Source organism: Erythrolamprus reginae, chromosome 6 (assembly GCF_031021105.1).
Source record: "Erythrolamprus reginae isolate rEryReg1 chromosome 6, rEryReg1.hap1, whole genome shotgun sequence".
Taxonomy (NCBI): Eukaryota; Metazoa; Chordata; class Lepidosauria; order Squamata; family Dipsadidae; genus Erythrolamprus; species Erythrolamprus reginae.
The window spans coordinates 31,042,570-31,068,102 of record NC_091955.1 but is presented as its reverse complement, the minus strand read 5'-3'; the positions used below and the strand labels follow the sequence as shown (position 1 = coordinate 31,068,102).

Genomic DNA, 25,533 nt, shown 5'->3' with positions numbered 1-25,533 from the left:
AGAGAGAAAGAGAGAAAAAAAGAGAGGAAGAAAGAAAGAAAGGAATGGAGAGAGAGAAGGGAAGGAAGGAAAAGAGAGAAAGAGAGAGAAATAGAGCGAAAGGGAGGAAGAGAGGGTTTTTTTGTCCAAACTTTTCTTTAGCCCGCCCCCCCCCGCCCCGCCCCCCTTCAGTGTTCCCCAGGATTTTGAAAATATGAATAATGTGCCGCGGCTCAAAAAAGGTTGGGAAACACTATATTTTTCCCGCCTTGTGTTTACGCCCAGAAATGGTACATCTTGGCTTCCGTAGCTCCGCCCATCAACCTCGGAGCGAGCTGCTTTCCCAGCGTCCCCTGCGCTTGCGTGCGTCTCTCCCTCCCCCCCTTGCCTCCATTCCGCCTCCTACTCGAACCCCTTCACTCCCCCCCACCGCACACAGACGCTCCGATCTTGGCCGCTCACCCGCCTTCGGAGAGAAGCGGAAGCCCCTCCCCTCCCGGCGTGAGGTTTTGTTCATTCCTCCTCCGGCCGCGTGCGCGGTGACTTCCGACGGTTAAAAACCAAGTTTGCTTAAAAAAAATTCTGGCTCCTAAATTTTTTGGCTGGCTCCTAGATTCTGAACAACTTTGTCGACCCCTGGTATATGCTATGTTGCTCAGTTTCTGTCAGTTTTATTCTTGGGGTGGAGTTTCTGCCTTAATGTATACTTGGGTTTGAAATGTCCACATATATTGTGTTGACTGAAGATCCTCCTGAGATTTTCCAATATTCCTGAAATATATGGAATGACAATGCTGCTTTGTTTATTGTTTTCTTAATTGTCTGCTATAGAGGACCTCCTATAAAGTCTTTTTTGAGATTTAATGAACACCCTCATGGGATAGCCACATGTTCTGAGGGCCTTCTTGATGTGTCTTAGTTCTCCCCCCCCCCCCAATCTTTGGTGGTAGGCAGATCTTCAGCTCGGGTCTGTTGACCCCCATTTGTGCTCCAGTGGATGTTGGGAATCAAAATGTATGTATTAATATCTGTGTTGGGCGGGGTGGCTCTGTAAACTCCAATGCTAAGGCTTCTGCCTTCCTTAATATCTATTGGACAGTCTAGGAAGGCTAGACTATTTTCCTTAACATCTTCTTATGTGAATTTGGTGTATCTGTCCATAGAGTTGATACATTTGGTGAACACTTCCAATTCCTATGTTTTGATCTTGACCCAAGTACTGTCCATATACCTATACCAGTGAGTGGGTGGAACAGTGAGGATGGATTTGAACCTGGGTTTCCTTTGTCCTAGGTCAATACTATAAAAGACAACACTGCCATTTCTTTGTAATTTGAAAGTTGCTAATAAAAAATAAGGGGGGGAAGCTTGTTTCTCAGTGAGGCAAGCCATTGTGGAGAAGAATGAAAGATAACATTATTTTTAATATACATATAAAATTTATATTGGCCAAGTATGATTGGACACACAAGGAATTTGTCTCCAGTGTGTAAGCTTTCAGTGTACATGCAAACAAAGTGATATAATCAGTGAGCATACAAAAAACATGTACACATGCAAAAAAAGTGTACATGCAAACAACAATCTTGTAATCATAAGATAATAATAGGAGAAGGCAGTAGAAAAAATGAGAAGGATAATAGTAATTCTACACAGGTAAATATTCTTAAATACAAGAAAGGGAATTAGGTGTTTAGCAAAGTGATAGCATAAGGGGGGGAAACAGTTTTTTTGTATCTAATTGTTTTGGCACTCAGTGCCCTGTACCAGCATCCCAAGGGGAGGAACTGAAACAGTTTACCATATGTTTAGAATATGTGGGGTCTGTGTATATTTTCTCAGACCTCCTTCTGATTTTTGCAGTATATAAGCTGGAAGGCAGGATGCTTGCAATTGTTCTTTCTGCATATGATGTGTGTATATTCATATTTTTATTTCAGATTGTAGTAAAGGGAAAACCAGATAAATCATTGGTGACCTTTTCTTGTCTTTCTTTTTCAGTGAGTATGTTTTTGAACACATTAACACCCAAATTCTACGTTGCCTTGACAGGCACTTCTTCGTTAATCTCAGGGCTTATTTTGGTAAGTACTAGATCTATTTTAAAAATATTTCATAATCTTCTATAATACGTTAGATTTTATAGCCACTTGTTTTTGTCTTTTTTCCTTCAGGTTTCCATATCTATGTACCATGTACAATTAATATTAGTCACTAATTAATCACTAATATTAGTCACTAATTAAGTCTTGTTCTGAAGAGCCAATTTTGCTACAGTACATCCTAGAGAAATCATACATTTTCAATTAGCACAGAAGAAAATCAATTTATTCAAAGTAAACTCTCTTTATTAGTTTAAATTCCTGGCCATGAGGAAGAAACCTAGGAAAAACAGTCATTTCAGCAATGAGTTGAAAGAAAGTTATTGCATATCTTTTCAAAAGAATATAAGGTAGCCTCAAGCTAAGAGATATCATGTGAACAAAATTGCCTTATTGCTGCTTTGGGCATTGCTAAATTAAGAGTTTTCAAAATGTTTACAATGAATACATTTATAACATCAATGTTAATCTACACATTTACATATACCTTTTTAAAGTTCTGATTTATGATTACATTTGTTATGTCTTATGTCTTAGACATTTTCTATCAAAAACCACAGATCAGAATTTAGAATACTTTTAAAATGCCTGAATACATATAATCCATTACTATAGCATAATCTGAAATGCATTATCTTAAAAGTAAGGTCTTTCTGGTTTTTGGTGACTTATATCTACAAAGGAATTATTTTCTGTGCAAAATTTCAGGAAATCCTATAATTATATTATCCCATTTATGCCAGAAATGGCTATCTAATTTGATCTAATAAAACTTTAAAAACTTTATTTTGTCTCAACATGTAATAGCAATAAAGTAACTAAAAGCTTACTGTTTTTTCATGGCACACATTCTCAAATAGATACATTTCTTTTTCCCCAAAAATATCACTTGATGATGTTCTCCTTTAATAATTTAATAATAATAATAATAATAATTATTATTATTATTATTATTATTATTTAAGAGATATTGATAATTGCCAGTGTATTTTAGTCCTTCAATTTTATTTGCTATCTGAGAGGAGAGTGACATATTCTGCAGTTTTTAAAAATATTCCTTTCTCAAACATATGAAACATTAATATTTTGTAGGACTGTGCAAAACACTCAGTTTGAAGGTTTGGTTAAAATGCAATTTGATTTACTTTCCAAATAAAAAGGGACATTTCAATTTTAAAAAATTGGGTGTTGCAAATCAGTTCTGCCCTTCTGCTACCTGTATAGAAATGATCTGTTGGAAATCTCAATAAAACTAGCTCTATTATGTAATGCAATAATATTGATTTGTAACCTTCCCAGCTGACTTCTGATAGGCAAAGTCAACGGAGGAAGCCAAGTTAGTTAAAAAAAATTAGCAGTCATTTTGTCAGGTCTACCATTGTACTCTGGTGTCCTGCCATCGTGCTGGGTGACATACTTGGGATTTTTTAGCTTCTCCTGTTCACTTGGTAATTAGGGAGGGGTTCTTCTTAGCTGGTTTCCAAAGCCATTGCACATTGAGCATGAACTGGTCTGCCTAATATCTTAGCATTTTCAAAACATCTTCTCAGCATCACATTGGTTGTGGAAGGACTTGTCGGAAGCGGGATTGGGAAACCATAATATTTGCTTTATACTTTGAGCAGGACCTTCAGATTCAAATTGACTTTACTGCATCCAGTTTCTCTCAGTAAAAGTTCTTTTGATTCAATATAATGAATTCAAATGCCTCGCTTTCCTGAGGGGGGCTCACTGGGCCTTGTTTGACATTAGGTGAAATCTGCAACAGAGGTAAACTCTGAGAGACTGACAACTCTACCACACCCACAATGTCAGTTCAAGGCAGTGGCCAGGAAGTAGCTGAGTCCTGGGGGAAAGCCTCATGCTGGGAATTGGACCTCTCTGAGTAGACAGAAGAAGCTGGGGACCTAGGTGACTTGTTGAGACCAAGGTGATCCATAGAAAGGCATCAGAAAGATGGATGACTGAGAAGGAAGGGCCAAGGAAGTACTCTCACCCACAGTAGCTGTGGAGCTGTCGACAGGAGGAACAAATGGAACTGGAATAGCTCAAGTATGACAAGGAGGTGGATGAAGAACCTGACCATGCTGACCTGATGATGGAGTAAGCCATGAAGTTCATGATGAATGCTTGCCAGACCCAGAGCACCCACAGCCATAATCAACTGCTTGCTTCAAGTGCAGTCAGGAGAGGCAGCATATAATAAATTTCTAAGTTACCAAGAAGCTAAGTCAACTACCCAATTTGACCTTGTTCTGACAATTTTTCCTAAACTTTATTATCCTGATCTAGGTCTGTGATAACTCAAAAGGTTGATGAACATGTCCAGAGTTCTAACTTTTTCAGATTATAACCTGTCCAGAAACAGGGTGCATTTAATGTCAGTACAATTTTTTCTCCATAGTTTTTATCCTTCAAAATAGTCTGGGTAAATCCAGAATATCAAAGTAATTATTGAGATAGCCTACTTTCTGAACTAAACCTTTGGATTGACTTTTCTAATTTGACTTGACAGGGGCTGGTGAAGGGGTTTATTTCCCTTAAATAATTAACTTATATTTTTTAGTTAGCCAGAAAAGTCCAAACTAAAACCAGAAAAACACTCCAAGCTCAGCATTAACATAACAGAAAGAAAAGACATATACCCAGAGGATATATCAAACACAGCTGTCTATGTCTGCAAATTCTCTTTAGTCCCTCAAGATACTTAGAGCTCATTTAGGAAAGAGCTCTCCAAAGAATAACCATGTCTGCCAAAGAGGTTCAGAGAGGTTGTTCCTTCTAAGCAATAAAGGAATCATTACTTTCCTAATGAGTGTATCTTGGGTATTCCCTGAACTAACTTTATCTCAAGGTACATGATCAGAGATGAAAATAAAACATAAATAAAAGTTTTCAGAATAATTTGAGTTTTGTAGGAGAGAGGGGAAAGCAATAATTATAACAATGAAATATTAATTTTCAGACTTTATATTTTTCCTTTAGGTACAAATTTTAACCTTATAAACAACAGCAAAGAAATAAGCGAGTGTATCGTGCCAAGTATAGATAACATATAATTTTGTTTTAAGGGGTATTGCTGCAGTGAAAGAGTAAGGGAGAAACAACAGGAGGGCCAGTTTTATTCTTTTTTATACACTGCTCCAAAAAAATAAATAAATGGAACACTTAAAAAACAGAATATATCTTCAAGTAAATCAAACTTCTGTGAAATCAAACTGTCCTCTTAGGAAGCAACACTGATTGACAGTCAATTTCACATGCTGCTGTTGCAAATGGAATAGTTGTGAAGATCTAGGATGTGTTAGAGTATTCCCTTTATTTTTTTGAGCAGTATATTTTTATTGACCTTTTCCTTCTGGGTCCATCATTGTGGTAACTGCTGTTACTCCAAGAATTCAGGTGGTTAATTCCATTACTCTCTCCATTTAGAATTTAGAATTCTTTATTTGCCAAGTGTGATTAAAAACACAAGGAATTTGTCTCCAGGGCATAAGCTCTCATTTTACATTCAAGCAACAAGTGATAAAGTATGATCATAACCATAAATACAATCATCATATATCATAACATAAATTCTCAGTTATAGTCATAGGGTATTAAATGAGCAATCATAATAGGATACTAAATAAAAACTATCAACACAAATCATATGATAAAGTTACACTTATAAGATGCTAAAGTAATAGGTAATACAAAAGATGAGAAGAGTAATAGTAATACAGTCCTATTTCATGGTTTGACATCCTAGGACCAAGAGCCTTAATAGCAAACCTATGGCCCTCACCCAGCTCAGCTCTACCGTGCATGTATGCATGCCTCCTTCCGGCCAGCTGATTTTTGGGGAACTAATGCAATACGGCACAGAGGTTAGGGGGCATGCGGAAGACATGCGCATGTGTGCTTGGGAGATGGGGGGAATGTGGGGAAAAAACTGTCCTTGTGTCTAGTTGTTTTAGTGTGCAATGCCCAATAGTGTTGTCTTGAGGGAAGAAATAGAAACTGTTTATGTCCAGGATGTGAGAAGACTAGATACTTCACTGTCCTTTTCCTAGTTTCCGCATTGTAAAGGTCCTCAGTGGAAGGCAGGCTGGTTGCAACAAATAACAAACACAATGATTCCTCTGTAGAACTTTATCAGTAGTTCCTTAGGCAGTCTGAGCTTTCTGAGTTGGTGCAGGAGGAACATACTTTGTTGTGCTTCTTTAATGACTTTTTGATGTTAGGTATCCATTTCAAGTATTGAGATATTACAGAATTCAGAAACTTGAAGGTCTCTACTGTTGATTGATATTTAGTACTTTATTTTGCAGAGGAGGGTTTAGGAGAGCTTCTCCTAAAATCTACCTTCATCTCTACAGTTTTGAATGTGTTCAGATCAACATTGTTCCAGCCACACCACAGGATCAGTTGTGGACCCTAACCCAACGTCCGTCTATATGCAAATTCATTGTCATCTTAAATGAGGCCAATGACTGTTGTATCGTCTGCAAACTTCAATACTTTAACAAAGGGATCATTTGAGATGCAGTCATTTGTATATAGAGAAAAGAGTAATGGATAGAGCACACCCACCCTGGAAGGCACCTGTTCTAATTGTACAGGTGACTTTGCCTAGCTTCGCCTTCTACTTCCTATCTGTTAGAAAGCTTATGACCCACTTACAGATGTGGTAAGGCTCAGTTTAGTGAGAAGAATATTTGGAATGATGGTATTGAAAGATGAACTGAAGTCTACAGAAAGGACCCTTGCATTAGGTCCTTGGAGATTCAAGAGGTTGTAAGATTTAATGCAATGCCATATTAACAGCATCATCTGCCAATCTATTTGCTTGGTAGGCAAATTGCAAGAGGTCTCACTGCAGATCCATGATGGTTTCAGGTGGGCCAGCGCTAACCTTTCAAAGGTTTTCATAACTACAGACGTCATAGCAACTGGTCTGCATTTGTTCAGCTCCTTGATGGAGCTTTTTTAAGCAGTGGGATGATAGCAGACTATTCTAAACAAAAAGGAACATAACCAGAGGTGGGATTCAGCAGTTTCTGACCAATTCTGGAGAACCAGTAGCAGAAATTTTGAGTAATTCAAAGAACCAGTAAATATCACCTCTGACCTTACCCGCCCCTATCTATTCTCTGCTTGGCGAGTCCCAGCTGATCGGGAGGAAATGAGGATTTTGCAGTAACCTTCCCCTGGAGTAGGATGGGAATGGAGAATTTACAGTATCCTTCCCTTGCCATACGCATCAAGCAACTCTCACCAAGCTACGTGCACAGAACTGGTAATAAAAAAATTGAATCCCACCACTGAACATAATACATATCTATTGATTTATTAACAATGCGGATGAAGATGGAGGCCAGTTGGTCAGTACAGTCTTTCAAGTAAGAAGGAGTTACCCTGTCTGGGCCTACTGCGTTTCCAGGTTTTTGCCTGTGAAATAGACCTTGCACATATTTTTCTGTGATCACCAGAGATTGGGGTGGGGGTGGGAGGCAGAGGAATGGAGTCAGTTTTAGGAAATTTGGCTGCTGTTGGTGTATCTGAGATGGAAAAGGTGGCAATAATTGGCAGTAGTTTCCACTCAGACTTACTGTAAAACACATTCAGGTCATCTGCCCTTCAGCATGGGGCATGGGAGGGAGGTTTGCTGTAGCCAGTGATATTTTTAAAGGTTTCCCACACATTTGTTGGTTCATTTGTTGAGATATGATTCCTCAGTTTTTCAGAGTAGCTCTTTTTGTTGCTCTGATCTTCCTTATTAATACATTGTACATCATTATATCTCCTTTCATGTAGGTTTCCCCTTTGGTACTACATAGTTGTTTAGTTTAGCTGTCCACGAAGGTTTATTGTTACTGTATGTGCACTGGCTCCTGGTCATCATCCATAAAACTAGTCGGCACCCAAGCAAAAATTAATATTACCTATTGCAAATGTGTTATAAAAAAATAAATGCTTCATTGTTGCTTTAAAAAATAAGTGCACCAGCTCTTTTAAATAATGGTAGCATTTATGAAATTATTAAGACTAATTGAAAAATGGCTTTCCATCCCTGTTATATTGAGTACAAGTTCTTGGAAATTACATATTGAAGCTTCTGTGAATTTGCTTAACAGTCATCCTATATTTATTACTATATCTCCACCTTCAAGTCTCCACTCTAGAATCATCACATTGCCTGAAGAGCTTTTATAGTGCAGTAATAAATGTGTGACAGTGAGAATAATTTTCCTACTTCTACTGCACCAGTCTGGGAAAGAGGAAAGCCTATAAAGTTACATTTCAGTGAGGAAATGTAAAATAGTGGTCCTGTCCTTGATTTCCTGACAGTTGGAACATATCCAATACTTTTAAAGTTGGCTTCATCCTTTTCTTCCCTATTGGTAGACCATCTTATATTGGTGGTTCTTGCTGCTTTTCACTTGTGAGATCATTGTTGGTTATAGATTTGTATGTTTGAAGCTCTTCCCTGCTATAAATAGAAATATAAAATGAAGTAGAATTAGCATAGATGAACACAGAACTGTAGAAATAAAATAGCCATTTAAGCTAACTTCTTATTTGGGAGCTATCCAATTATCCATAGCTCATTGGATTTCTTTTTTAGTCTCCTTCCCTATGTGTTGAATACAAATTCTACCCAAAAGATACATCTTTCTTGTAATCATTCAAGATTTGAGTGCTTTTGAGCATTTCTTTTGAGCGCTTCTCATTCAAATTTTAGAGTATCTATTATTTCATTTGTCCACATTCCTTATCATGTTCCCACCCATTATTTCTTTTGTCTATTTTATACAGGAAATCTAATATACCACATAGCAATTATAACAAATATTTTTATCAAAAATATGCTTTAGTATTAAGTTTATATTATGTAAATGCGAGTGGCAGTAGAAATAGCTTAAAAAGCTGAATAATTTCATGTTTTTCCATCTGATTTAGATATTTGAGTGGTGGTATTTTCGGAAGTATGGAACGTCCTTCATCGAGCAAGTCTCTGTGAGTCACTTGCGCCCTCTGCTGGGTGGGGTGGACAACAATTCTCCCAGTAACTCTAATACAAGCAATGGGGACTCAGATTCAAACAGACAGAGTGTTTCAGGTAAAATAATTATAATGTAATGATCATTACAATTTAATTATAATAATTATGAATAATTAATTTAAATAACTATTTTATATTAAAAGTCCTTTCTGCAGATTTGGCAAATCACTGCTTAATTTTTAAATTATTTATGAAGTTTGATATACCTGTATTTGGGAAAGCTAATTTTTTTCTGGTAGCTGATTTGCTCACTTCTGCAAATACTAATCAGCCTTGATGAGAGATCACAAAATAATCCCAGGGTTGTGGACTGTGCCAGAAAGTTTTATTTATTTATTTTAATATTGGAAATGGCAAACCACTGCCATAGTTATACCCAAGGAAACTACCAGTATATGTGTCTGTACTCCCTAGGAGTCTAGCTTCATTTCAAGGAGTATTTCCACTAAAATTCTTGCATAGCTTTACTGTTCACTGTGTCCAAAAAAAATAAAACTAGGAAACCATTTTAATAAATGGTGTACTGGAATTTCCAAATTGGCTCTCAGATCGTATGGACTTCTTTGCCTTTATTTCTCTATTTTCTTGTCAATGTGACATTATTTAATAGAAGCAGTTGGATCTAATGGTTAAAATACCAACTAGCAAGTCAGAGACCATGAGTTCAAATCCTGTCTTAGTAATTAAATCCATCTAGGTGACTTTGGATCAGTTATTCTCTCTCAGCCCAACCCACAACACAAGTGGTTTTGGTGGAGAAAATCGTCTGAGGAAGATTTGTTGGCTATCTTTGCTGCCTTGATTTATTTGTAAAAATAATAATAAAAGAATACAAATAAATATTCAGTACCTGGTGTCTTATTTTATTCATTATGTAACAGCAGAGGAAGATTTTAAAAAGCTGACTACTATATTATTTTACTGAACTGTACTGTAAATTAGTTAGTGTAGCTTTGCTGAAGTAGACCCACAGGAATTAAAGAAAATATACCTCAATAATTTTGATTTTTAACCTCACATGTGAATCCACTCGCTGATTGCTGTTAATGCCCACAGGATGAATTGTGGCAACAGATCACACTTGGCAAATGGCTAATCTAGAATGAAATAATTTACGATATAAAAGTTGTAACTGAAAAAAGCTTTCAAAGAACAGTTTTTTATTCAATTACTTCATTCTAGCCATTATCTATGCAATGTTTGTTTTATTTTCAAATCACCTTTTTATTATCATCTAAAATTTGGGACTCATTCTTAAACATATTCTGTTAAGCAAATATTTATTTGCAGTATTGATAGCATTCATCTTCATTTGCTCCTGTATATACCAATAAATTGTGAAATCAAAAAGGTTTTTATAATTCTTATTAAATATAATGTGTTGTCAGTTCCTAAATTGCCCATTCTATAGTAAATATGTTATTATCACTTGGTTGTCTATTTAAGTGTTTTGGCTGTACCACCTGGGATACTAATTAGAATATAATTTGTTTCCAAATAATTATTATGATTCAGTTATAATTAGAGGCATTTTTGTTTTTGTGACAGAATGTAAAGTCTGGCGAAATCCCCTAAATCTGTTTAGAGGAGCTGAATATAACCGGTGAGTGCTCTGACTGTCTAGATTTATTATTCAAATATGTTAGCATATTTGGGAAGTATTTTTAAACACTGGTTACACATGCTAGTCTATTTAGAAAACATTTTAAGCATTAGCTCATTGTCATTGTAAACTTCAGGTAGTCAGGTACCTCTTTCAGATGTTTAGCAAATAGTTCTAATAAGAATAAATGGTCTTTGGATCCAGTCTCTTTTACTTTGTCCTTACGTTGGTGAATCAATATAGATTGATACCCTGCATAGATTGGTACCCTGCATAGTTTAGTCTTAAAAATATATAGCACAAGAAGGCAACATTCCCCTGCAGACATTTCTACTTCAAAATAATAATGATAATGATAATGATGATAATAATAATAATAATAATAATATCTGAAGCATAACACACCAGACATCCTGATTGTGGAGAAAAAGAAAGTATGGATCATTGACATCGCAATTCCAGGGGACAGCAGAATTGAGGAGAAGCAGCTAGAGAAATTAGTGAAGTACGAAGATCTAAAAATCGAGCTGCAACGACTCTGGCATAAGCCAGTGAAAGTGGTCCCAGTGATACTTGGCACGCTGGACGCAGTGCCAAAGGATCTCAGCGGACATTTGAAAACCATCGGAATTGACAAAATCTCCATCTGTCAATTGCAAAAGGCTGCTTTACTGGGATCGGCAAACATAATTCGCCGCTACATCACACAGTCCTAGGTGCTTGGGAAGCGCCCGACTGGTGATGAAATACGAAATCCAGCATAGTGATCTCGTTTGCTGTGTTGTATTGACATAATAATAATAATAATAATAATTATTATTATTATTATTATTATTATTATTATTATTAATAATAATAATAATAACAGCAACAATGAATAACAGTGCTGAAGTACATGAATCTGTTGAGGGTAGTCTTGCTCTCCTCCAGATAGTTCTAAACTTAAGGATGATGAATGCTTGAATTAGACTACCATTTCATTCAAGCGGTGTTAATGTGTAAATTTCTTTTAGTACCTCTATTAATCTAGATCAAGAACAACAACATTTTATTTTTTCTACATTTGTATTGTAGTTTTTATTAAGCACCCAATGCAGTTTACATAGAGTTAATTATCATTTTAATCCTCACTATAACAACTCTGTAAGCTAGGTCAGACTAAGCTCAAAGCCACTCAGTGAACTGTGTGATTGAATGGGAATTTGAATGAGTTCTTCAATCACTGAGCTAACTTGGCTCCATCTCCTCCCAAATCAGAAGCCTCAAGATAAAGGGGAAAAGCTGAAAATAATACAGTGATGTACAGAATAGCTTCTTCAAGCTAATCAAAACTGATATTATAGAACTGACATGCAGTACATCCATGACTATTTTTAAACCAATTAAGCCAGCCTTCAAGATTATTTTAAATTCAGTTTATTAAATGTGCCAGTATATATCAACTATATCACCATGGGACAATACTTTAATAACTTTTCAATTTTTCCTCAACTTAAAGTAATTAAAATCCTTTCAAAAATTATTTTTAGTACCATGCTTGGATTTGTAGATGAGGTTACTATATTAAGAAGGATGAGGTTTGTGTGTGGATACATTTTTACCAAAAAGAAAAAGCAACATAAGGAAAACCACCACATTATGAATGTATGATGTTTATTTCCACAATTTCTCATCCTGTACATCTGTCTTGAATGCACAAAACACAACTTTATTTGCAGATATACCTGGGTGACTGGAAGAGAACCGTTGACATATTACGATATGAATCTTTCAGCACAAGATCATCAAACATTTTTCACGTGTGATACTGACCATTTAAGGCCTGCTGATGCCAGTAAGAAGTTTACTAAATTTATTTGAATTTGTAGCAAATTATAAAACCTATAGTATTGGGGTTAAAAGATATCACAGATATCTTGATTCTTAACAATGCTTGTGTTTCATTTAATAATTTATATAATATGATATTTATTTGGAATTTGAATTTGAATTCTGTGGTTATCTGTATTTCCAAATGCTTTTTCTCCTGAAACTTTGCTGTAGAAAAGCACTCATTGTTGTATTGTGTTATCATCATTGGTTCTGGGAACTTCCTGTTATTGAGAGAGCAGGGTTTAGGGTTTTTTTCAGGATAGTCAAAATGCCTTATGTAGTTGCTAAAACACCGAAGGACCAGCATTTTATCCTTTGTTCAGGATCCACTTAATTACATTAATAGTTTTTCATAGCTGCTTTGGAATAAACTGTTCTTAGCACATTTATGCATTGCTAACTTTAACTAATAATTGTTAAGTTCATTCTTCTTGAAACATATTGAATCTCTTCTACCATCGGTATCTGATTATATTTTGGGACTTAATGAATTATTTGTGTGGTGAAATGCTTTGCTAATACAGTGATACCTCATCTTATGAACTTAATTGGTTTCGGGACGAGGTTTGTAAGGTGAAAGGTTTGTAAGACGAAACAATGTTTCCCATAGGAATCAATGGAAAAGCGATTAATACGTGCAAGCCCAAAACTCACCCCTTTTGCCAGCCGAAGTGCCCATTTTTGAGCTGCTGGGACTGAGCCTCCCCTCCATGGGAAACCCCACCTCCGGACTTCCGTGTTTTTGTGATGCTGCAGGGGAATGCCAGCAGGGGAATCCCAGCAGCGCAAAAATGGGTACTTCGCTGGCAACGGAAGTCCGGAAGTGGTGTTTCCCAGCGAGGGTAGCCTCAACGAAATTGCAGCATCACAAAAACACGGAAGTCCTCGAAACCCCACCTCCAGACTTCTGTGTTTTTGTGATGCTGCGATTTCGCTGAGGCTCCCCTCACTGGGAAACCCCACCTCTGGACTTCCGTTGCCAGCAAAGCGCCCGTTTTTGCGCCACTGGGATTCCCCTGCAGCATCACAAAAATACGGAAGTCCGAAGGTGGTGTTTCCCATGGAGGGGAGCCTCAGGAGAATCTCAGCAGTGCAAAAATTGGCACTTCGCTGTCAACAGAAGTCTTGAGGCGGGGCATCCCAGTGGTGGCGGCTTGGGTTTGTAAGGTGAAAATAGTTTGGAGGAAGAGGCAAAAAAATCTTAAACCCTGGATTTATATCTCGAAAAGTTTGTATGACGAGGGGTTTGTAAGACGAGGTATCACTGTATATTAATTTAGCATGACCTCCAAACATGAGCTCCTAATTACTGCATTTCTTAAAAAAATAATGTTTCATTTCATAGTAATGCAAAAGGCTTGGAGAGAAAGAAATCCACAGGCCAGAATTTCTGCAGCACATGAAGCTTTAGAGTTAAATGAGTAAGTGTACTAAAAGTACTTTGAATTTTTAAAATTTATTTGCTTTGTTATAATTTATTATTACTTGGGGAGTCGTTCCAGCTTCTTGTCATTGGGAAAGTCATGTACAAACTGGGAAAACTGGGAAATAATATTCTTTGTACAATTAGCACTTGAACAATGAATGTATGGAACCTATACCTTAACACCTTAATACCTTTAGTTGAAGCTAAAGTTGCATATGCGTGATATTGTCTTTTCTTTTTTTAATTAAGAAGATGATGCATTGGAGTTGATGCAGGAAAAACATTTATTTCATACTAATCATGATAGACATGGATTGGTGTATTTTCTGAGTTTTTAAGAGATGGTATCTCTGTGATATATTGCCATCTATTTATTTCAGATGTATAAATGATGTATAAATCTTACTGTACTTGAATGCCACATTCATCTTTTGCCATATTCATTTACATTGGTCTTTGTTTGCCTGTTGGACTTTCTATCTTATCAGTAGTTGTTCTTTGGATATTATTTATTCAGTAATTGATGTATACACTATGGGTCCAAAATAAAATCAATTGTGTCACTGGTTGAAACATATGGAATTTTGTATTTGCAGAGTTCTATTTACTGCATCCTGAATTTTAAGTGGCAGTTTATTGCCCAGATCCATAGCTTCAGAGTTAGATAGCTTTGAACTTGCAGAATTGTGCATAGGCACAGTAGTACTCTGTTAAAGTGAATTAGGTTGCTTGGTAGGTCTGAAAATATGTTACATACTTTTCATGCCTGCAGTCAGTTGCTGGATTGATGCGGTACCTTTTACTTAAAAGAATCGGCATGCCCAAGCCCCTTGTCCACCTGTTGTGCTCTAACAAATGTTTATTATTTTTCTAGTTCTCTTCGTGATAATTACTTGGTCATTTCATTGACAGGTGTGCCACTGCTTACATTCTCTTAGCAGAAGAGGAAGCAACAACTATTGTGGAAGCAGAAAAATTGTTTAAACAGGCCCTGAAAGCAGGTGAAGGCTGCTACAGGCGTAGCCAACAATTACAGCACCATGGTACCCAGTATGAAGCTCAACACAGTAAGATCCTTTTCTTCTGTTACCAATATTCTAAATCAGAAAGTCTCTTCAGAGCCTTTTGTGACTCACAGGGTCACTTCATTAGAGGTTTGGAATGGCTAAACTGATGTAGGATTTAAATTTAGGATGAGGCTGTAAGGTTCTGCCTCTACTCCCCAAATCAAGAAAGTACATTTTCCAAAGATAAATCAAAGCACAAGACAAATAGGTATCAGAGTTATAAACTAAGAGGCTGCAGAATATGTAGGAAAAAAAGAAAGGATCAGGACTCCCGCTTCCCACAGGAATTGCAGTATTATGATAGGGATCTGACAGAGGTAATAGAAATAAAGAAGATGATGACAGGCTGGTTACCTTTCATTCACTTCCTCATCCCGATTTAAATCCTGCATCTGTTAATCTTGCATCCTCATAATTTTTAGCTATCATAGTCTAATACAGCTGTCTTCCTACAATACTGTAGGGATCTCTGACAAACAAGGTCTTGCAATTGACTAAGAATAATTTGAATACAGACATCTACTATAGCTCAAACAGTGAATTCTATTTGTTATAGAAACTGAATCGTGCAATGATTCTGTGAAAAAAATCTGTGAAATTCAGTAATAGAGATATATGGAAATAATTTGGAAAATTGGAAAAAAGAAAAAAATGCAAAAAAGTAGTGGGATAAATAATTTTACGGAGCACAACTTCAGATAGCTAAAAAGAATATATTTTTGTCCTCTTAAATTATTTATTGGAGGAGGTAATCTATAGTTTGCAGTTACAGCCATCTGCATACAGGAAAAATGAATTTAAAATGGAATAAGGGCAATGAATTAATTGGATTAATCACAAAAATGAAATGTGTCATGCAAAAACAAAAAAGAATCTGGAAGAATTTGATAATTTAATCTGTAAAATAAAAACAAGTGGATCATATTTAGGGACTTCTTTTGCATATGCCTTTTCTTTTTGGTGTTTTATGAAAAAATGTTTCTTTTTCAGCTCACATTTTCCAAAACATATTTAGTAACATTATTCTCTGGTGTGTGTCTCTGTGTGTATGTATGTGTGTTAGTCAAGGTTTCAGCCCAGTTAATGCACTTGAGTCTCCATGCTTTTCTTCAATAATTGGTGAATGGAAGCAATTAGTAATTTGTCTATAAAACTGAGAATTATATGTTGCAGAATGGTGTTGTTAGGGAGCATTTATTATGACTGAGTCATGAACATAAAATTAAAATTGACCTATCTTTTGTTCTGCATGTTGATGTTATTGGAGAAATGGTAGAAAGATTAAACCTGAATAACATGGAGGGGGCTTATAAGAAGCAAATCAGCTAATCAAGTATACAATTTCTAAATATATTGAATGAGATTAATTATCTAATAAAAGAATATTTTCAAATTTTTAAAGAATAGCACCATTTCATAGAGTCTGGGGATGTGAGGATTATTATTATTATTATTATTATTATTATTATTATTATTATTATTATTATTATTATTATTATATTTATATGCTGCCCTTATCCAGAGACTTGGAGCGGCTCACAGTACAAATCCAATGATTTAAAAAAAACCAGTTAAAACCCTTAATATAAAAAACAGTCATATATCCCAGACAAACCATACATAAAACGGAACGGCCCAGAGGAATCAATTTCCCCATGCCTGACAGCAAAGGTGGGTTTTAAGGAGTTTGCGAAAGGCAAGGAGGGTGGGGGCAGTCCTGATCTCCCAGGGGAGTTGATTCCAGAGGGTCGGGGCTGCCACAGAGGAAGACTCTTCCCCTGGGTCCCGCCAGACAACATTGTTTCGTTGACGAGACCCGGAGAAGGCCGACTCTGTGGGACCTAATCGGTCGCTGGGAAGGCGAATAAACCTCTGCCAGTGGCCAGAGAAAAGAAACGCTCCCTTCGCTCTGGGCAGCCAAGGAGTCACCACAGCGAAGGAAAGGTGCTGGCTACAAAGAGAGAGAGCGAGAAGAGAGGGGAGCCCTTCAGCACGGGAAGGAAGAGGCAGCAGGTAGCAGCAGCAGCAGCCAGTGTATGGGAGGCGTGTGCTCCTCCTCACTGTCTCAGAGTCCCTCTTTTTTTTTAAGCCTTAAAGTTTTGGATTTTTTTTATTCCCCTCACCTCACCTTCTTCCTTCGGCAGCGAATGTTCTCCTCCTCTTCTTCTTCTTCCTCCTTCTCCCACCCAAATTCTGAGCTTTTATTTTTTTCCTAATGGGTTTGCACGCATTATTTGCTTTTACATTGATTCCTATAGGAAAAATTGCTTCTACTTAAGAATGTTTCTACTTAAGAACCTTGTCATGGAATGAATTATGTTCTTAAGTATAGATACCATTGTAATGAGAAACACTTTGAATCACACCCAGAAACAAACAGGCAATCAGTGCAGCTCACAAAGGAGATGTGTTACATGGGCAAATGAGGCATGCCAGTTACTGAGAGAGTGGTAGTGGTGCAATGGTTAGAATGCTATATTTCAGGCTAATTCTGCTGACTGCCAGGAGTTCAATCCTCACCAGCTCATGGTTGATTCAATCTTCCATCCTTCTGAGGTTGGTAAAATGAGGACCTAAATTGTTGGTGGCAATGTGCTGACTCCGTAAACCACTTAGAGAGAGCTGTAAAGCACTGTGAAGCAATTCGTAAATCTAAGTGCTATTGTTATCGCTATTGTTACTGCCTATGCCACTGCCACTGCATTCTGGGCCAGCTAAAGCTTCAGATGTTTTTCAAGAACAATTCCATGTATAGAACTGTCAGCCACTATTAGCATATTAAGACAAATAATTATTTAGCAATAGCACTTAAGCTTATATACCACTCCATAGTGCTTTATGGCACTCTCTGGGCAGTTTATAATGTCAGCATATTGAGCCCAACAATCCGGGTCCTCTTATTAATGTGAAACAATATTTAATAGCTTATCTAGTTCTAGTCTGAAAGATTTCATTTCCAGCAGAGATGCCCTATTGATAAAATAAATACCCAGACTAGAAAATTAGCTCTAGCTAAGGTCTATCTATTTTGTCTCTAAGAGTTGATACCAATTTGATGGCACATAATAAGATTTACAAAGAGAAAATGCTGAGTATGTTCTTTTACTGCTTTCTGACCTTTGAGGGCTGTCCCAGTCATATTCTTTAGTATCTTTGTCACTTATTTCCTTGTGTTATATTAAATATTCACAACCTTATACAACGGATTAGTTCTCATGGGGTATCAGAATTAGCAGTAATTTGTTAATTTCTTGCACCTAATTCCTCGCTTTTGCAAATTAATCATATACACTCATATTCAAAGAACCGAGATTTAAAAAATGTTGATTGCAAATTATTATTAAATGTGAACTCTCAACAGTATGAAAAGGAACTGTATTATGCACATAACAATGTATCCCTTACCATTCTTTAATATATAAAGTGTCAATGTGCAGAAAGCAAATTCAAGGGGTTTTCTTAATATTGTCATGCAGGTTTGTGTAAATAGGCCTATGTTAGTTCTATGACATGCCAAGCAGTTTACAGTATACCACAGGTCTAGTTAATTTGCCATTTGTACATTTGCCTAAATAAAACATTTTGGAAAGTTACCATACTGTGCTAGGCATAGGATGTGAATGTATCACAATGATCCAATACTGGTGCTCAACATAATTGCTAGTATACATTGTAGACATAATAAAAATATTCCTTCCATCTATATTAATGTATTTCTCTAACATGATTAGTGATGGATAGGTTTTAAAGCTTTCTTTTTATTTTGTTGTCCTACTATCTCTATTCAATAATAATTTCTAAGAAAAGGCATTTCTTTGGCGATGTCAACATAGACCTTTTGTTCTGTCAGTTTCTATAAACACTCAATCTCTTCAAACCTTTCCCCCTTCTTCTCTCTTTCTCTCTTTCCTTCTTTTTCTTTCTTCCCAGGACGGGACACTAATGTATTAGTCTACATTAAAAGGAGGCTGGCAATGTGTGCGAGGAAACTGGGGAGAACCAGGGAAGCTGTGAAAATGATGAGAGATGTGAGTTTGGATTTGTGTTAATATTTGTCTTTTACGTGACTAATCACAATCACAGAGAGGAATTCCCTTTTGCTATGGAACCAAACATATCTATCTACATAAACCAGTGCTGATATCTAGAATGCTCAACCTGCTTTCTCTTTTTCTGGTCCTTTTCCTATCACCCTCATATTTCTTTACAGGGTGAAAATCTGAAAACATTTTTGGATTTGTGCCCTTTCTTGTTTATTGCTTCTGTCTTGTTTAGTTACTTTTACATGGAACTTCATATTAAAATCTGATTTTTCTTATGAATTCAAGCTCTAAATAAGGAAAATCTTCAGATCTTCAGATTTTCCTATTGTTGTGTATTATGAAGAGTATGAGGAAGGACATTATTAAGCAAAAAATTATCTCTTTTTTGATAAAAAAAAAAGTAGAGCAGTAATAAGCAGAAAAAAGATTAGTTACAATATTTTAGAAAATTTGGTATGTAGTATTAAAGAAGGATATTTGTGTGACCAATAGATGCTTTTCAACTCAGCCCCTGAGGCATATGTTGTTAGTTATGGGACAGTTTTGAAGATGATTTTAAGGGATCTTTCAGAGGCATAAAGTATGCCTTTTTTCCCCTTGATTTTGCCAAAATCAAAAACAAGATAATGCACTGTTGAAAACCAATGATTTTGTTATCCGCTCATAATCAGGTAAGCTTCAGACAGGCCATAAATTGCTCATTAATGAATGAAAAAATACCCATTTCTAAGAATGAAAGAAATGTAAAGAATGCAAACTAATGAAATTAATTAACAATTTCAAAAGGACTAAGAGAGATGCAAAATATCACAAATTGTTCCGTCTCCTGCACAGTTTGTCTGTTTTCAGGATGAGAGACAGCATACTTGACTGATCAAAAAGTTATAGTGGCATCAAGAAGTCTAATATCAGCTTAGTGCCACGTGGGAAACAAAATTGGATGGAGGAAGAACAATAATGTTACTTTGAGCTCCTAAATGAAAAACAGGTTAAGCAAATATAAATAGTATAAATTACAACTATTTTGACTGTTTAAACTGGAATGGAATAAATCTAAATAATAACATTAATAATACAAAATTGAATATACCTAAAATTAAATTTAAATTTTAACATGATTATTTATTTATTTATTTATTTATCATTATTTTTTATTTATTTATTTGACTTCTATGCTGCCCTCCTTGAAGTGACTTTTCCACTTTGGGTGGGAAGCATACGTTATTTAACTTTCATGGTCACTACTCCATGGCCTTTGTTGCTTCCCTTGGTTATATGGGTGGTGACTTTTTGTTCTTCCCTTTGCTTTTAATACTGTATGACAAAATGCATAGAATTAGGGACATCCTATTCATTGTGTAGCTGAAAAGCTACCTTTAAAAGTAATCCAATTTGCTTTTGTCTCTTCTTATTCCTCAATTTGAGGAAACTAAGGTCATCCCTTCCACTATATAGCATGGAAAAAACATAAAACATTTTGGTACCTTGGTTATTTTAAATATAGGTAGCCCTTTCTTAAGGAATTGGAATCCCAGTGATTGAACAAAGCAGTGGTGTGCCTGGCACTAGACATGGCTTCAGAAGATACTTTGAAAGAGAAAAGCAAATTTAGGGCTGCAAGACATCTCGGAGGTCATCTAGTCCAACCCCCTGCTGCAGCAGAAAAAGTTACATTGTCTGGATTATTTTGGTGCCGCTAATGGGAGGAAAATTGCCAGAAAGGAGAAGGTTATTAGGACAAGGCTGCCATGTACAGGAAGGCAGAGATAGTCTTATGACCACAGTTGAGCCCAAAATTTTGGTTGCTAAGCAAAAACATTGTTAAGTGAATTTCAGCACAACTTACTCAATCCATGACATCTCCTGGCTCTAACAATCATGTGCAACTTGGGGAAGCACATCTGAAGGCATGTTTAATGTTCTAATGTACAGAAGTTATAGTTAAATGTAATGGCAGAAAATGGACCCTGGGTGTGTTTTTCCAAATGCAGTAAGTGAGATTGAATGTGTATATTCTCTCTGTCTCTCTCTCTGTCTCTCTGTGTGTGTGCGTGCGTGTGCATGTGTATACATGCACACACAGTATATATAGTACATAATATATATTTTTGTGTGCCTGTGTGTAATATTATGCACACATATGGCATATATACATAGGATTAAATAGTATATTTTGGATGTTCAGTAGTAGTAAGTAGATAGGGAAATTCTATCTTGTTGTTGCTTTTGAGGCAAGGAGAGGCCAGGCACTCTAACCATAACCCTTGACATGAGTGACATAATGTTAGCCACATCCACCCAGTCACATGGCCATGCAGTTTTATAGTTTTAAAATTGTAACTGTTTTATAGTTTTAAAATTGTAAGCCATCCAGAGTTACTTGGCTAGGATTGGCAGCTATAGAAATCAATCAATTAAATAAATAAAGAACACATCTTTAACTCTTTTCCTATGCTCTCTATCAGGAAATGATATGAAAATGTCTTAATAAGGCATGAAAAATTGGGCTTAAAGAAAGTTTATCTTAAAGCTAACTAAACCCAGCCAGCATTTCATAATATCTAATAGATCCAAATCAGACTCTTGGTATAATAAATGGAAGCCCCATTTTCCATTGTCTTGGTTGCAAGATAGAAAACTGGTCTGTAAAATAAAAATGTTTTTCATCATATTACTATCTGGTCCATTTAGCTTAGTATGGGCTTTACTAGAAAATTTCAATGCATCATTTTTTAATGGAGCTGTTCTTGGATTTATGAAACTAACTATATATGCCTATATATTGTTTTCATGTTCTAAATTCAGAGAATGGTGGGAGATTATTAACAACAATCAATATAATTTTATTTTATATTTGTCATGTAAAATACCATGCTAAGTACTAACCCTATTTTCTTTCTTTCTTTCTTTCTTTTTTTCTTTCTTTCTTTCTTTCTTTCTTTCTTTCTTTCTTTCTTTCTTTCTTTCTTTCTTTCTTTCTTTCTAGTTGATGAAGGAATTTCCTCTTCTTAGTATGTTCAACATCCATGAAAATTTGCTAGAAGCTTTGCTGGAGTTACAAGCATATGCAGATGTTCAAGCTGTTTTAGCAAAATATGATGGTAAGTGAAGTAGCTCTTTATATAACCTGATTTTCTTTGTCTGTATGGGTATAAAACAGAAGAGAATAATGTCCTTTAATGCAGTGGTCCCCAACCTTTTTTCCACCAGGGACCAGTTTCAGCAAGACAATTTTTCTATGGCCCGGTGGGGGCGGAAAGGGGGTTTAGCTTATTGTTCCATTGTCTCTCTCCCCCCCTTTTTAATTTTGTGGGGGAGTTGAGGTGACAGAGGGAGAAGGGTAGGAGGGGGCGGTTTCCTGTCTCTTTCCCCTCCTGTTCACTTGGGACCGCAGTTTGCCTTTCAGCAGTTCCAGAGGACATCCCCCCCCCCCGTTCTGGCTGGGATTGCAGCAAGGAATCCCAGAGCAGGGGGAGGTGCCTCCATGGACACAGTCACCTTCCTTGCGATCGCTGCCTGCTTGGAGCACCCACCACTGCCAGGTCTGGTCATTTTCTTGCAGCAAGGAATCCTTCCAAAAGAAAATTAACAGAGCTGGTGGTGGGAGTTTCATGGTCACACACACACCCCTGGCTTCGCTCCCACCCAGGACCCCAGGAATAGGGTGGGGGAGCCTAGCAAAAAAAAGAGCTGCACAATGCCAAAGCCTTTTCGTTTGAGCTGCAGGCAGAGCGAGGGCTTTGCAAGGGCTTCGCAAGGAGGAAATAGACCACTTTCGACGAGAGAAGAAAGACAGGAAAGGAAGAAAGTAAGCAAGCAAAGGTTTTCTCAGCCCGAGGCAAATGGCGATCCCAAGTGAACGTGAGGGGAAAGAGACAGGAAACAGCTTGGCACTCGCCGGCTCCACAGCAGCTGCTGACTCTGCGGACCGGTGCAACATGCCTTGCGGCCCGGTACTGGTCCGCGGACCAGCGGTTGGGGACCCCTGCTTTAATGAAATCATGTTTTGATTTTCTTAAGCTGTTATAGTAAGTTGTAGCTTCCAAATAATTCCATTTAATTTATGATGGCGAGTTTTTAAATGTAGTAGTAGTGAAGGACAATTACTCCTTCCATTCATCATTCAGTTTTTTTATTGGTGAATTTCAGAATTTTACTAACTCTTCTATAAATTTGTGAAATATAAATATTTTCTATCGGTGACTTTTGTACCTTTTTGCTTTACAAAAAAATATTTCTAATTTCATTAGAACCTAAGGTGAAGTTACAGGATCTAAGCAAGAACTGTTTTTTTCTTCCTCTTTTCTTATTTTAGAAGTGCCACTCAACATCTTGAAAAGATAGATAAAAGTTTTTAGGAAGCCATGGAGGAAGAAAATGAGGACTTGCGTATGGAAGAAATTTTCTTCCAGCAGTAGCTGTTTGATATTGCAACCACTAAAATTGCTAGCTGCTGAAGCTATAAATGTGGAATTTAAGATTGCTTCTGACCAGAACAATTTCTGTTTTTGTTCCTTTCTTCTTAGATAGCTAAATTTTGAAGGGCATCTAAAATAAGCCACTTTTTAGAACTTGAAATTATCAAGTTTTATACTAAGCCTCCCATCAATCTTTTGCTGTCGGATGAAATATAAATGAGGTTTTTGAGTAGTATGTAAATTAGTACATTGTTCTTTATCTTTATTGCCAGTGTTGGACCAGTACTTCAACCCACAGACTTTTACAAAGCAGCAGACTGTGACATGTTATGTTGAGGTTTTTGCTAGAAAAAAAAAGAACTGTCACAATTAGGACAATTTCCTCTAAGCATACTGATACTGTTTTGATTTAGTATTAATAGTCTTTAAGTATATTTGTTCTGAAGGACAAGGGGCGGATTGCTGTTACTGGCTGCTAGCGGCGTGCTGCGCACACAGCTTGGGTCATCTCGCGTGCATGTGTGTGTCTCCAGCATGATTTTGCTTCTGTGTGTAGATACAAAGAAAAAACGCACCAAAATCTTGTGAGGGGACGTGTGTGTGTGTGTGTGTGTGTGTGAGTTTTCAGTGATTTTTTGCTTCCGCACATGCACGGAAACAAAAAATCACTGATATTTCACGTGTGCAAGCGTCCCCTCACAAGATTTTGCTTCTGCGCATGCGCATGAAGCAAAAGATTAAAGAAAAAAGATGGCAGCGCTGTAGCGGTCACATGCAAATTGTACAATCTGGTGGCCGCTACTGGTGCGCAGTTGTCTACCGCACCGGTAGCAACCCATCCCTGAAGGACATTGCTTTTATAGCAAAAATATTCTAAGAAAAAAGAAGTTCTGGCTTTTGTGGTAGCAAAAGGGGAGAAAGCTACAGAAACGAATTGACTGGATTACATAGAATGCTAACATGACAGTTGCTGAACTACAAAATCTTAATTATGTTTTATGGTAAAGGTACATATCTTATTGTTGGCATTGCTTCCCTGTTGATCTTGACTTGTTGCCAGGTGCACCATATAAATTGGCTATGTAATCACATATTATTTGTTTATAAAGAGGTAACTTGCTTCCTCTTGGTAACAAAATCAGAACAGTGGACTAGAAGTGTCAGACAGATTTAGTAAACTCTGATTTTAAAATTTAATAAATTCATGCTGCATATTTATTCAATGGGTTTGAAAGTCATTTTTATTCATAGACAGCTCTAAGGACATATGCTCCAATTGTATAATGAAGATTATCACAATCTACAGTTGCAATATGAATAGTCAATATGCTGCAAAACAGCCTCACATCATCACCATTTTCATTACAATGTCACTATCTCAATAAGCAAGAGTTGGGAGTTGAAGAAGACTTCCAGGTTATAGAGTAATTTAAAATGAAAGAGACAATTCAGTCCAAGACTAATGGCTCATTGACCTCTGGATTTACAGCTTCTCCATCTTGCAGGAAGTAAGCCTGAATTTGTTTGTTCCTATCCTGACAATCCCAAAGCAATAGGAGAGTGCTTTGACCATATAATCTGTTTGGTCTGAAATTGAGATAAGCAATGGGTATCGTGATATTTGACCCTGTACTGATGAATCACTTACCACTGTTGCTTAAACTATGGAGCAGAGAAAGTTGAACACTTTTGGTACTTTTTGAACTTGATCTCTCCCTTCCCATCATTACCAACTGAAACAAGTCCTTGAGAATCTATAACACTATGCTTCCTTTCCCAGTCCCAGAGACAGTTCAAAATGATTTTATAATTGATGTGATAAAAGCAGGGGTAAAATCTACTTACCTTCAGAAACCACCATCGTGCGTGCTTTTTTACCCTCTGCACATGCGCAGAAGGCTTTGTGCATGCACAGAAGGCTAAAGAAAACAAAATGGTGATGAGGTGAGTGGAGCCTCATGCTGTCAGCGCTACT

At 36.8% G+C, this 25,533-nt stretch overlaps 1 protein-coding gene across 3 annotated transcripts in view; it reads left to right on the top strand.

Annotated features, from left to right (window-relative positions):
• ST7 (suppression of tumorigenicity 7) overlaps window positions 1–25,533 on the top strand; it is a 125,374-nt gene that overhangs the window by 77,730 nt on the left and 22,111 nt on the right. For all 3 annotated transcript variants that reach the window (XM_070755463.1, XM_070755464.1, XM_070755465.1), the window contains exons 2-9: window positions 1,981–2,063; window positions 9,027–9,186; window positions 10,678–10,732; window positions 12,451–12,566; window positions 13,950–14,025; window positions 14,943–15,097; window positions 19,028–19,125; window positions 22,127–22,241. In XM_070755463.1, coding sequence (XP_070611564.1) covers window positions 1,981–2,063; window positions 9,027–9,186; window positions 10,678–10,732; window positions 12,451–12,566; window positions 13,950–14,025; window positions 14,943–15,097; window positions 19,028–19,125; window positions 22,127–22,241 — 858 coding nt within the window. The remainder of the gene's footprint in view (window positions 1–1,980; window positions 2,064–9,026; window positions 9,187–10,677; window positions 10,733–12,450; window positions 12,567–13,949; window positions 14,026–14,942; window positions 15,098–19,027; window positions 19,126–22,126; window positions 22,242–25,533) is intronic.